Source organism: Mandrillus leucophaeus, unplaced genomic scaffold (assembly GCF_000951045.1).
Source record: "Mandrillus leucophaeus isolate KB7577 unplaced genomic scaffold, Mleu.le_1.0 Scaffold192, whole genome shotgun sequence".
Classification (NCBI taxonomy): domain Eukaryota; kingdom Metazoa; phylum Chordata; class Mammalia; order Primates; family Cercopithecidae; genus Mandrillus; species Mandrillus leucophaeus.
The window spans coordinates 811,892-825,316 of record NW_012101943.1 but is presented as its reverse complement, the minus strand read 5'-3'; the positions used below and the strand labels follow the sequence as shown (position 1 = coordinate 825,316).

The 13,425-nt window shown below is 38.4% G+C and overlaps 1 protein-coding gene across 1 annotated transcript in view; it reads right to left on the bottom strand.

Moving 5' to 3' along the window:
• Window positions 1-11,434: 11,434 nt before the first annotated feature.
• HIF1A (hypoxia inducible factor 1, alpha subunit (basic helix-loop-helix transcription factor)) overlaps window positions 11,435-13,425 on the bottom strand; it is a 51,900-nt gene continuing 49,909 nt past the window's right edge. Inside the window, 1 exon segment of the mRNA XM_011978325.1 lies at window positions 11,435-12,772. Coding sequence (XP_011833715.1) covers window positions 12,601-12,772 — 172 coding nt within the window. The 3' untranslated portion in view covers window positions 11,435-12,600.

Below are 13,425 nucleotides of genomic sequence, written 5' to 3'. Positions count from 1 at the left end.
GAGGTGCACACGTCTTTGTTGGACCATGTATTAGCTCATTCCTGCTGCTATAACAAAATACCATATAATAGATAACTTATAAACAACAGAGATTTATTTCTCACAGTTCTGGGAGGCTGGGAAGTCTAAGATCCAGGTGCGGCAGATTCCGTGCCTGGTGAGGGCTGCTCTCTGCTTTCAAGATAGCACTTGTTGCTGTGTCCTCACATGGCATAATAGCAGAAGGACAAAAGAGGCCTAGCTAGTTCCCTCCAGCCCTTTTATAAAATCACTAATCCCATTCATGAGTCCTCATGACTTAATTACCTGCTAAGACCCTACCTCTTAATGCTATCACATTGGCAATTAAGTTTCAACATATTAATTTTGGGAGACATTTAGACCAGAACAGACTGCCAACATGTCTGCTGCAATTTTATTCAGAAACTCTGAAAGTATTACCTTTCACTTTTAATTTACTCTCATCCATCTAAAAATTTATTTCTATGTATGGTATAAGGATCCTATTTCACTTTTTTCCATATGTATAACCATATGTATGTATATGTATTTTCCATATGCATAATTTTCCAGCATCTGTTATTGAATAGTCCATCCTTTCCCAAAATTCACTTCTGTTATATATCAAGTTGTATGGCTAATTGCAACCAGTACACAACTGTATGGCTTTGTATCTGTTATTAAAATACCAAATCATAGTGCAATATTTCCATTACTGTTAGTAAAACAGTTACCACTCTAAGCCTCCTTACTATCCTCAACTCAAACACTTGGACCCCTCAGGCCACAAATCCCTTAACCTCCCAGCCTCTAAAACTGAAGTGGTTAAGCCTGGCACAGGAAGAGACCTTTAGTGCCAGCTCCAGCTTCAGTCTACCCCTAGGGTTGTTACCTACCTTCAAGGCTCCATTTAGATTTCAATTCTCTAACACCACACTCTAATTACTACAGCTTTTTAAGTGAATTTACTTAAGAAAGAAATTTCTCTTATTGTTCTTCAGGAATATCTTGACTATTCTTGAATTTTCACTTTTTCATATAAATTTTAAATTTGACTTGTCAAATTTCTCTAATAGTGCCATTGGGATGTCAGTTGAATTTGGGAAGGAATAACAGCTTTTTTTTTTTTTTTTTTTTTTTGAGATGGAGTTTCGCCTTTGTTGCCCAGGCTGGGGTACAATGGTGCGATCTCAGCTCACTGCAACCTCCACCTCCCGGGTTCAAGTGATTCTCCTACCTCCTCCCAAGTAGCTGGGATCACAGGCATGTGCCATCACACTCAGCTAATTTTGTATTTTTGGTAGAGATGAGGTTTCCCCATGTTGGTCAGACTGGTCTCGAACTCCTGACCTCAAGTGATCCACCCACTTCTGCCTCCCAAAGTGGTGGGATTGCAGGTGTTAGCCACTGAGCCCAGCTGGAATAATATCTTTATTGTATTATTTCTATCCATAAACATTTAAGTCACCAGTAGCATCTTTACTGAAGTTTTATAATTTTTCTCCCTGAACTTTTTACTTGTCTTTTGTTAGATTTTTCTTATATGTCTTACGTTTTTGTGTAGCTACTGTGTTTAGTATCTTTGACTGCCTTACATTTTCTAACTGCTTTGCTTAACTCCAATATATAAAAATGCAATTGAATTATATATATTTATCTAGTATCCAGTCCCCTTGTTAAACTTTTATAATAATTTTTCTGTTGATTCTTTTAGGCTTTCTATATAGATGATATCTGCAGCTGTGAATAACAATAGTAATGATAGCTTGCTTTTTCCTTTCCAATCCTTATCGCTTTTATTTCTTTCCCTCTTAGTTCATTTCCCAGGCTAAGATCTCCCATACTGTTAAAGATAAACCTGAGAGAATGGGTGTGTGTCTGTTCACTAATGTACCATCAGCACTTATAAGTACTTGCTACACAGTAGGTGCTCAATGAAGAATCTAGTGATGTTTTTATTTCAGTTATTTTACTTTTTAGCTCTAGCATTTCTATTTGGCTCTTTTAAAAATATTTTCTAGCTATTTGTATTCTGTATTTGATGAATTATTGTCACCATACATTCCTTTACATCTTTAAGCAGAGTTTCCTTTGATTCTTTGAATATATTTTTAACGACTGCTCTAAAGTCTTTATTAAAAAGTCAGCCATCGAGGCTCTCTGTTATGTAATTTCTCTTGCATCCTTTTTTCCTGTGTATGGATCAAATTTTCCTGTTTCTTTTCATATCTCATGCCTTTTTTTGTTAAAGATTTGATACTTTAGACAACTTATTGTATAATTATGGATATTGATTGCTTCCCCTTCTGGAGCTTATTGATTTTGTTTACTTATTTATTTATTTTACTCACTTGACTGGAGTATTTTAATGAAGTCCAGTTCCCCAGCTCAGTGTGAAGCTTCTGATGTTGTTCCTCAGAGACTGCAGCCTTGACCTTCCTTACACCCTTCACCCTGGGATGATAGTGGTTTCACCGGTATTCTTTGTCTTTCCCTATCTCTCTGTTAAACTGTCTACCTTTTAGTAACCACTTAACTGTTAGAGTCCACTAATTGCTAACTGATTGCTCTATTGTTTTTGACAATGCTCTGGGGGATTAAATTACTCCATTGTCTAATCAGATTAAATTTAGGCTCCTTTGCAGAGGTAGTTTTTGAGTTCAGTCTTGAGGTTTGCTCTGATCCCAGGAAGACTCTTCTTAGCCATCTCTTCCCTAGCTTTCTCTGGTAAACTCTGTGTTTAGCTTGTTGCTTTTAGAAGGTACCAGCCTCCTCTTAATTGCTTACAACCAAAATATCCATTGTTTTCAAGAGCACATTTAGGTTCAATTATTCCCCTACTCCATTCCAAATAAAGTAATTTCTTCTGGGAAGAGCTTCAGAATTTTCTTTTCTTATGGATGTTTCCCCCCCTGAGCAAAATCTCTGAACCACTGCTCCAGCCAGAGCTGAGGATGGGGACAGTCACCTTCTCTCAGAGTGACTCTCCTGCTTTATGAGCAAGGCTCTGCAAGGGGGAAGTAGCTTCCATTCATTCTTCTCAGCTTGCCTGTCCTAGCATGGAACTCACACCGTATATGTGAGTTGCAATAAGGGCAACTGGGGTTCCACTACTCTCAGTCTGCTGCACCTAGGATAGAGCCACTGCTCTATGAATGCAGTCTGAAAGAAGGAAAGGAGTCCCCAGTCTTTCCATTCTCCACTTATCTGGAATTTAGCCTTTGCAACAGAACATGAGAGTGGGCAGAAATGCCAGCAGCTTGTCCCTCCAGGGAGATACATGATATGGTTTGGATGTTTATCCCCTCCAAATCTCATGATAAAATGTGATTTCCAGTGTTGGAGGTAGGGCCTGGTGGGAGGTGATTGGATCATGGAGGTGAATCCCTCACAAATGGTTTAGCACCATCCCCTTGGTGGTGAGTTAGTTCTTGTTCAGTTAGTTCACACAAGATCTTGTTGTTTAAAAGAGTCTGGGACCTCCTCTTTCTCTCTCTTGCTCCCTCTCTCACCATGAGATGTGCTGGCTCCCCCTTCACCTTCTGCCATAATTGGAAGCTCCTGAGGCCTCACCAGAAGCCAAGCAGATGCTGGCGCCATGCTTCCTATACAGGCTGCAGAACTATGAGCCACTTAAACCTCTTTTCTTTATAAATTACCAAGCCTCAGGTACTTCTTTACAGCAACGCACGGGTGGACTAACACAGAAAATTGGTACCAGGATTGAGGCATTGCTATAAAGACGTGGAAGTGGCTTTCAAATTGTTAACAAAAAGGTATCTAGAACAAATCTCAATCAATTTAGAAAGTTTATTTTGCCAAGGTTAGGGATGCACTGGTGACACAGCCTCAGGAGGTCCTGAAGACATGTTCTCAAGATTATTGGAGTACAGGTTGCTTTTGTACATTTTAGGGAGACATGAGACATCAATCAATATGTGTAAGATATACATTGGTTTGGTCCAATTAGGCAGGACAACTTTATTTTGAAGTTTTATTCCTAAATAAGACATTGTTCTCAGCTTGACTTTTCGCTTGGTTTAGTGATTTTGTGGTTCTGAGATTTATTTTCCTTTCATAGAACTGAGTAATGGGCAGAGGCTGGAAGAGTTTGAAGGGCTCAGAAGAAGACAGGAAGACGAGGGAAAGCTTGGAATTTCTTAAAGACTGGTTAAATGGTTGTGACCAAAATGCTCATAGTCCTCTACGGGGATCTGGGGCAAGAAGCAGCCCCATCTTCTTGGCCACACTCACCTGAGTGGAGCTTTCCTCAAGGTGGGCAGGGTGGTAAAAGCAGCAAGTCATGACTCAAGTACCACTGACTGCCTATTGCTGTTCTTACCAAGATGTAGTAGATTCTTTTTTTATTTTTCTTTAATTTTTTATTTTTCTTTCTTTATTTTCTTGAATAAACAGTTCTTCATTTGCTGTGTAACCTTTGGGCAGTTTCAGGAAACTTTAAATGGTTGTTTTTAAAGTGCTTCACCAGTTACAGTTGTTTCATGGGGAGTGAGGCCACAGAGCTCTTTATGCTGCCATTCTGCTAGGTATGCATTTAGAGGCATAACTCCTATCTTCAAGTTGCTCATCATTTAGTACAGAACAATTCACTTCAAGTACATAAGTACAGTTTTAGTGTGATTAATACTGTGCAAGAGTTAAGCACCACACAAAATGGGAACACTGAGGAGAATCTCCTAATCCAGTCCCTGAGAGGATAGGCTTTCTAAAGTAGAAATGAGTTGTGAAAAATGCGAGAAATTAAGGAGATGAAGATGAGATAAGAAGGGTGTTGCAGAAAGAGAGAGAAAGCAAGTACAAAGGTACAAAGAGGGCAGAGAGCATGTTAGAAGGTTACATCACTGGGACACAGGACGCAAGGGAAAGAAGTTGGCAGAATTTGGACAAATAGGCAAGAGATCCCCAGGCCTGGAATGCCTTGAGTTGTAAGATTTTTCTCCCTGGATTTCTCAGTGCTCCCGAACAGTTTGAGTAAAGGATAACTAGATTATCAATCTTAAAGAAGAAAATTTGGAAGAGATCTAGAGACTTCTCTTACTTGGAGCCATTTATTTACATTCCAAGGTGGTAAAGGAAAGTTAAAGACCTGCCCTTTCTCTCTCACTATGATTATATTATTTCTATATTTCAAATATTCTCAATGGGAACAGTATAATGAATGTAAAACAGTAGTTGTCCTTGGAGGTGGAGTGCCAGAGGACTTTACTTCTTACATAATTCATTTCTATATCATTATAATATTTTACAGGGAATATGATTACTTTTGTTAACAGGAAAAAAATTTTATTTAAAATTTAGTAGCTATTGGCCGGGCACAGTGGCTCACTCATGCCTGTAATTCCAGCACTTTGGGAGGCCAAGGCAGGTGGCTCACCAGAGGTCAGGAGTTTGAGACCAGCTTGGCCAACATAGTGAAACCCCATCTCTACTAAAAATACAAACATTTGAGGCAGGAGAATCGCTTGAACCCGGGAGACAGAGGCTGCAGTGAGCTGAGATCGTGCCACAGTACTCCACCCTGGGCGACAGAGCAAGACTCAATTTCAAAAAAACCCCACAAAAACCCAAAAACCAAAATAATGGCTATGCTTGTGTGTGCGTGTGTGTGTGTAGAGGTGCCGCTGAAAAAAAAGATCATCCATGAGTTGATCCCTGTTAAAGCTTGCACTGTGGGTGACACTGTGATGACACACAGATGTCTCAGGAATGAACCACTTACTCTCCTAGCTGCTGGAAGTGCAGCAGAATATGGTCTTCAGCTGTCAGCCCTTTTTGGGGATTGTCTCAGGTGAAGAAACCTGCCTTACTAAAGGTCATGTCTCCTGGGGGCAGCCCACATCAAGAGACTGATCAGTGTAGGGGTGTAAAGGCCTCCACACTCCCTGTAACTTGGGACAAGTCTCAAGGGCTGCTGCGCTTCAGAGCTCCCCATGTGCCTGCTGAAGGCTTTGTTGGGACTGCACCTCAGCTGTTTCTTCCTCTGCCTACTTCTGCTCTTTCTCTTCCACAAGTGTTGAAAAGCACTCCTCAATAAATACATGAAATCTCCATCTCAGAGTCTACTTCCCAGAGAACACAAACTGTAAAGACACGTTGGCATCATTGTAGTCTCTTTACTTTTGTACTTTTTTTACTTTTGTTCAAGTTTCCATAATTATAATTTAAGGAAAGCAAAGGACTGTGACAGACTATATGTGGTAGATAAGGGAGTAGTGACAAGTGACCTCTAGGGTTCTAGTTTCAGACTGAATGGTGCCATTCATTGAGCAGGAGATGCAAGAGGAGAAGGCATTTGGAAGACAAATGAGGAGTTAATTTTTGACATGCCAAATTTGGGGTGCCTGCGGGGAGCACCCTGGGCTGGAGACAGAGATTATCAAGCTGGAGACAGCCATGAAAAGGAAAGGTAACAGTGGCTTGGAACATCTCAAAGGGCCAATAAAAATTCTATTTAGATTTCAACTGTGTTTGCACAAGTACAGTTGAATTTGTGAGTACCTCACAGAACTGCACTCTTGATAGGAGGCACCATATTCTAGAATATTTATATCACCTAGAGGTCTTAGAATAATATCTTGTACTCACTAAACACTATTCATTGATTGAATGGATCTCCCTGGAAGAGCTAGAAAATGGTTCTGTTCCCCACTTTGTTCCTCTGATCATAATTCTTCTCTAGTCTCTGTCACCTGACATCCTCTCTCACCTTGGATCATATGTGAGTTGTCTTTGTGCATGCAGAGTGGAAGGTTTTAGGACCAATCAAAGGTGAGTCAGATGGGAACCATGCGCTGAAAAAACTAAGAGTTTAGTACGAGGGATAAGACACACAAAAATTATAAGGTAAAAAAAAAAAAGAGAGAAGTGAGAAAGCTAAAGAGGAAATGATAAGGAAGTTCACAGGAGTGACAAATATTTGCAGTTGGGAAAACTCTAAGTAAGAGGCAAAGGCTGATGCAAAGTACCTCCCAGGCTGTACTGGCTCCTTTCTAATTTTCCGTATTTGTAGGTCGCTTTCTTTAGGTTTTTGCTTTAATATTCTACCAGCAGATTAGGGAGTCAGGCAACAGTTTATAATGACCTCTGTCCAGCTTGTTTCTGTACCCCTATGAAAGATTTTGTCATAGCAGTTGTATGTAGAACTGTTTTAAAAATCCATTTCAAAGAGCAAATAACATTATCCAGTCATATTTGGAAAGGATCTCTACATAAAATAGGGTTTTTAATGTTAATATTTCAAAGATCTTTAAAATTAGATTTTACTTCACAGAATCCTAATCTACTTGTCTGGCTTCACACAGCGTTTCTCTACTTTGTAAAAAGCATGACCCTTTGTGGTAAGTATTACAGCCCCACTAGCCTGCTCTCTTCTATGGAGAATCGTCCATCTATAATGATTACGCATCCGTAGGACCAAAAGAATTACGGCATTCTCATTAAAGGGCACCTCCCTAATTAGACACAAACACACACACATATGATGAGTGAGGCTACAGATCAGTTTTTATTAGTAAAAAAAGTATCTAAAACAGCTCAACTACTTTTGAAAAGTGTGCCTTTGCTTTCTATGAAATTCTATTTGAGGAAACTCATAAACAATGAATTTTCCTGAAGGAAACAAATGGAAATAAAATACAAAATGTAGTGAGCTGTGGATATGCAGAGGCGAAGTTATTTACTCTAAACAATACCTGGCTTTGTACTTTCCAATTCATTGTGCAATCTGAACATATCAATTATTACAGAGATTAAGACTCCAAGCTTTTTCCTTCTTCTATACACTCACCTCCCTTCTGTCCAACAAGATTATCTTCTCCCAAAGGATTCTCAATAGTTGGCATATGATAAAATCAAAAAAGTAAAAAGGCCAACCCCCACCTCTAAAAACCCCAAAATAAAAACAGCACCAAGTGGGATAGCTAAAGTTTCCAGATCCTTAACTAGGCATATCCCAACGTGCTTTATTTAAAACAAACGAACTCTTTGAATGCCTTAAGAGGAATATATTTAAATAAACACAGAACTCCTCTATTTTTGACTAGATGTCTAATTTTTTAAAAAAAGTATTATATAGCTAATCACGGTTCAATCTGTTAGAACTCAACTTTTTCTATTCTATAAAGAAAAAATCTCATACCCCAAAGCATTTGCTTGGGAATTTCGGGAGAGAGCTCTGCAACACACCAAGTCCCATTCGCCCTCGCCCCCCCCATCTAAAAAACAAAGTTTGGGGAAGTACTAGGCTTCCGACTTTGACAAGTCCCAGAAGACAAAGCCCAGGGCTGACCCCCCGCGCCTAGCGCCGCCCGTTCGTAGGCCACCAGCGGCCAGGGCCTCCGGCATGCTCTCCCACACGTACGCGGAGCTGGCAGCAGCCACCCCACCGCACACACGCAGCCACCTTGTGCCGCTGGAGCCCCGGAGCCCGGGGTCGGAGCCGAGGGCGGGGGCCCGGACTGCGGTGCTGCGCCCAAGCACGTACTGAGGCGTGGCCTGCCGCGCGCCAGGCGGGGCTCGGGAATTTTCTCGGGTTGGCTGGGGTTTCGCATCCTCATCATGTAGCGCCAGCCGCACCAGGAACAGAAGGGTGCCGGTTCCCTTCCGCATGCTTGGTATTTTCCCCGCAGGACTCTGACCGCTGCCGCTCTCAGGCACCTGTCTTTCCTCTCCGTCCCAGAATGGAGCCAAGACAAGGGAATAAAGGAAATTCAATAGTACACGGAGATCGGGTGTCTGGGCAGCGTCTTGGAAAAACCATCCACTACAGGTAAGAATAAAAAATGATGTCCAAACCTCTGAAAGGTGTGAACACATCAGATCTCCAGAACGCGTTCATAGGAAGGTTTATGGTAAAGTATAACTTTTATCCTACAGGGAGACTATGTCGTATCGAATTCCACTGATTTCACTAATTCTCTGTAAAATGATCTGGGACGACAGGTTCACCTCTATTTAAAGGAACTGAATACGAGCCAAGTGGTTAGTGGAAAACTTAAAAAAAAAAAGTAAAAGTTTTTCTTCTTTACATTTTTGTTGATTCCAGCTAGCAACACGTTTGCAAAGGTTTTAACCAGATCTTAATGTTGAAAAAAAAGAAAAAAGGATTCTTTACTCTGCAACTTGTTTTAGGTATTGCTACTTGAAAATTTTTAACTTTTAGATTGAGTTTCTACAAAGCGAGTAATTTTAAGTTCATCTTTTCTGTACAGAGGTTTCTAGGAGGAAATCAAGATTTGGAATGGTAATCGTGAGGTTATAAAAACTTGTATCTATTATGCCATTAAGTCAAAACAGCTCTGGGAAAAACATACCATACATTAATAGTCTTTTATAGTTTGTGCTTTCCCATTCATTACCTCGTTAATGTGAGTTAATGTCTCCATAACTGGAGATCTCAATCTCTAGTTCGAATTCAGAACCCACTAAATAGCACTTGAAAACTTTCATTCATTTCTACTTATGCCCTGCCCCTCCTCTTAGGACATTCCCTCAATGTGTTATGTGATCTCATTACTTTCAAGTGACATCGGACCCTCAGTTTTCCACACCTCCATTGCTGCCTTCTGTTTGCTATTTAAACACAGTTAATAATGGAGAAAAGCGTATGTTCAACTAGATTGGCTAGCACTGCAGGGTGGTTAGCTCCATGGGCTTTGGAGTCACTGATGGCCACCTCAAAAGCTCTGAACCTTAGATCACTTCTTCAAGACTATATACTCTATAGATATACTCCTCCCTTATCTGGTACTGCTATGAATGAACTATATATAGCATTTAGACCTCAAATGAAGAATGATGTACCCAAGCTCTAGGAGTAATAGATGGCAAACCAAAAATGTAAGCTTAAGTCTCCTGACTCTAAAGTCAAACTTAGAACAAACTTGTTTTTAATGATACTGCATTACAAAAATTGAAATAGCTTTATTCTTTTTCTCCTGTATTTTAATGAAATAGCTACATTTCTTTTATACTCAGAATATACATTCTCATTTTCTGGGTTGTGAGTATAAAAAAAATACAGTTGTTTTGTAAAATAGGGAGGGGAGAGGAATATTAAGGAGAGAACAACTATTCCAGAATTATAGTTGCCAGGGTTGGGTTATAAGCCTTGAATAAAACCATTATGAAGAAATTTGTGACAGTCCATAAAATTGGGAAGGGCTAGTTCTTCTATTCTGTAGCTTAAAGCACTCCAAGTAGCTTGTTTTCTGAGTGACTGAGCAGTAGGTAAGTACTTGCTTCCTTCCTGCTGTACTGTCCTTTAACGTGGCTTTCCCTTCTCAATGCTTTCAGAAGTCATTTTCCTGAACTGCTGGTCATTAATCTACTGATTTACAAATAGTTTTCAACTGAAGCTAATCTGCTACATAAGCATAATTTTTTGTTTTGTGACCTGTGAATAGTAAGCAACTACTTTATTCTAAAATACCACTTCTAGTGTACTACTATCTGTAACTAAATGTTGAAGCACTTTGGGTCACAGTATTTGTGGTTAAATATACATGTGCCCCTCCCCCGCAATTTTGCACTGAATCTTAGTATTGTTAACTTTTGTTCCAAAATTTTCATATAATTGTAATCACTGTCCTCCATTCTAAGATAAAAACAGCCACCTAAGATATCTGTGGCTCAGTTCCTTTTGTTCAGTATATATACCTCAGGGTACAGGATATAAAGCTCTGGCACTTCCTACATAATTTGTTCATAAAAATAATTTTCTGTACTTGTAGGTGCAGGGATTCATAATGATTTTTTGGTTTTACGATATATCTTTCTACACTGTCTGATTTTTTAAAATGAGATTGTGAGTATAAAATACAGCTATTTTGTAAAAGAAAAATACAGGAGAAAAAGGATAAAGCTACTTTGTTTTAAAATGCAGTATCATTAAAACAAAAACAAACCAAATTTGTTCTAAGTTTGACTTTAGAGTCAGGAAATTTAAGCTTACATTTTTGGTCTGCCATGTATTGCTTTTAAAGCTTGGGCAAATTCTTCATTTGAGGTCTAAATTTATTAATCTGTTAATGGGAATAGATTAGAAATCTTCAGAGAAACTCTAGCCTTTGTAACATTATGTGACTATAATGCTGAGAACGGCTTCGCTCATCCCATGCATGTTTTAAAAATACTAAAATTTTGTGTTTGAACATTTTAATAGGCTCAGAAACTTAAAAATGACCTTTCTTTTCTAATAACATACTCTTTTCAATGGGATATTATGGTTGTTATTATTTAACATGACATTTAGGGACTCAACATACATTAAGGTGATGGCAATAAGACAAATGTAGAAATAACCAGTACCATGTAATTTTCATAAAGTGCTTAAACTGTTGGTAAACAATTTTATGAGTTGGAGGTGTTGAAGCAAATATTATTTATATTTGAACATAAAAGCTGATCAAAGGGGCCTGGTCCACAGAAGATGTTTATTTGATGTAACAAAACAGTACAGTTAGTGTTAGATCCAACCACAAAGAGCAAAAGGAATGAAAAATTTGTACAATGTACATAGAAAAAACAAGATATTTACTGTGACAACTATATATTCCTAAAATAATGCTTCTAAAATTATTCAATTATTGAAATCTACATAAAAAAAGGATGTTAAGAGCGACAAAGTGCATAAAATCAAACATTGTATTTTGAGCAAATTAACATACTAGGCAATTTTGCTAAGAATGCATGATTTTTTTTTTCTTGTTTACAGTCTGCTCAAAATATCTATACCAACAGGGTAGGCAGAACATTTAGGTTTAATATCAGTTACACAATATTAGCATAAACTTCCACAACTACATAGGGTATTGTTTTCTTTTGAGCTGGCAAAGTGACTATAGAAACATCAGATGATTTCTCTGAATTGAGAATTTTATCCAAATAAATGCCACATACCTTCTAGATATATGCATATCTTTCTATATCATGTAAATGGCTTTACCCATTTAAATAATAAACCATACAGCATTTAAGAATCATATGATTAACAATGTCATGTTCCAGGTTTAACAATTTCATAGGCCAAAAAAAATTTCTTCTTAAAAACTAGTTTTATAAATGCAGAATATATTCCATGAGTAACTGCTGGTATTTTTTAAGAAAATATATTGTGCAATTGTGGCTACCACGTACTGCTGGCAAAGCATTATTATTTATGTAAAATGTGAAAAAAAAAGGTGTAAAAATTTTTCAACTGCCTATGATCATGATGAAAGGTTACTGCCTTCTTACAAAAATTATATTGGCATCTTCTTAAAAATAATTCGAAAAAGGGATAAACTCCCTAGCCAAAAATAAATAAATAAAAAGGTGCATTTTTTTAAAATGATGCTACTGCAATGCAATGGTTTAAATACCAAAAAACTGAGAAAATAAGCTGTCTGTGATCCAGCATTAAAGAACATACTAAAAAAGAGCATTAATGTAAATTAAGTAGAAAGGGGATCAAAATTGAACTAACCAAGTTTGTGCAGTATTGTAGCCAGGCTTCTAAAATTAGATGTAGAAAATATAAATAGACTGCTTTAGGTAATGAGCCACCAGTGTCCAAAAAAAGGAATGAAATTATGAAAAAGCTCAGTTAACTTGATCCAAAGCTCTGAGTAATTCTTCACCCTGCAGTAGGTTTCTGCTGCCTTGTATAGGAGCATTAACTTCACAATCATAACTGGTCAGCTGTGGTAATCCACTTTCATCCATTGATTGCCCCAGCAGTCTACATGCTAAATCTGAAAAACAAACGAGATACCTAAGTATACATTCATCTAGTCAATGAATATTTATTAAACACCTACAATGTGTTAGGTATCACAGAAAATAAAGCAAACTTCTAGAAGGGTTTTTAGTCTACCTGGCAAAACAACAACTATGTAAAAAAGTAAGTATAATCAAGTGATACTGTTGCTGTCTCAGAAATGTTTACAGGATACAATAAAGGCACAAAGAAATAACAGTTTGGAAAAAGGCACAAATATGGTGGGCATCGAGGCTGATGCCTGTAATCCTAGCACAGGCTGAGACAGGAGGATCACTTGAGGCCAGGAGTTTGAAACCAGCCTGGGCGACGTAGTGAGACCCCATCTCTACAAAAAGCAGCCGGGCGTGGTGAGGCATGTCTGTAGTGCGAGCTACTCAGGGGGCTGAAATGATTGCTTGAGCACAGGAATTTGAGACTGCAGTGAGCTATGATCATGCCACTGCACTCCAGGCCTGGGCAACAGAGCAAGACCCTGTCTCACAAAAAAAAAAAAAAAAAGTAGTCATAAAAATTCACAAATTTCAGCTTCTATTAATATTGACAGCACACAGACATAGATAAGTCAAATAAAATTATGAAAAATGAAAAGCTCCACCTTGAAATGTTAATCTCTGTATTAAGACCATTAAATGAAATACAACTTT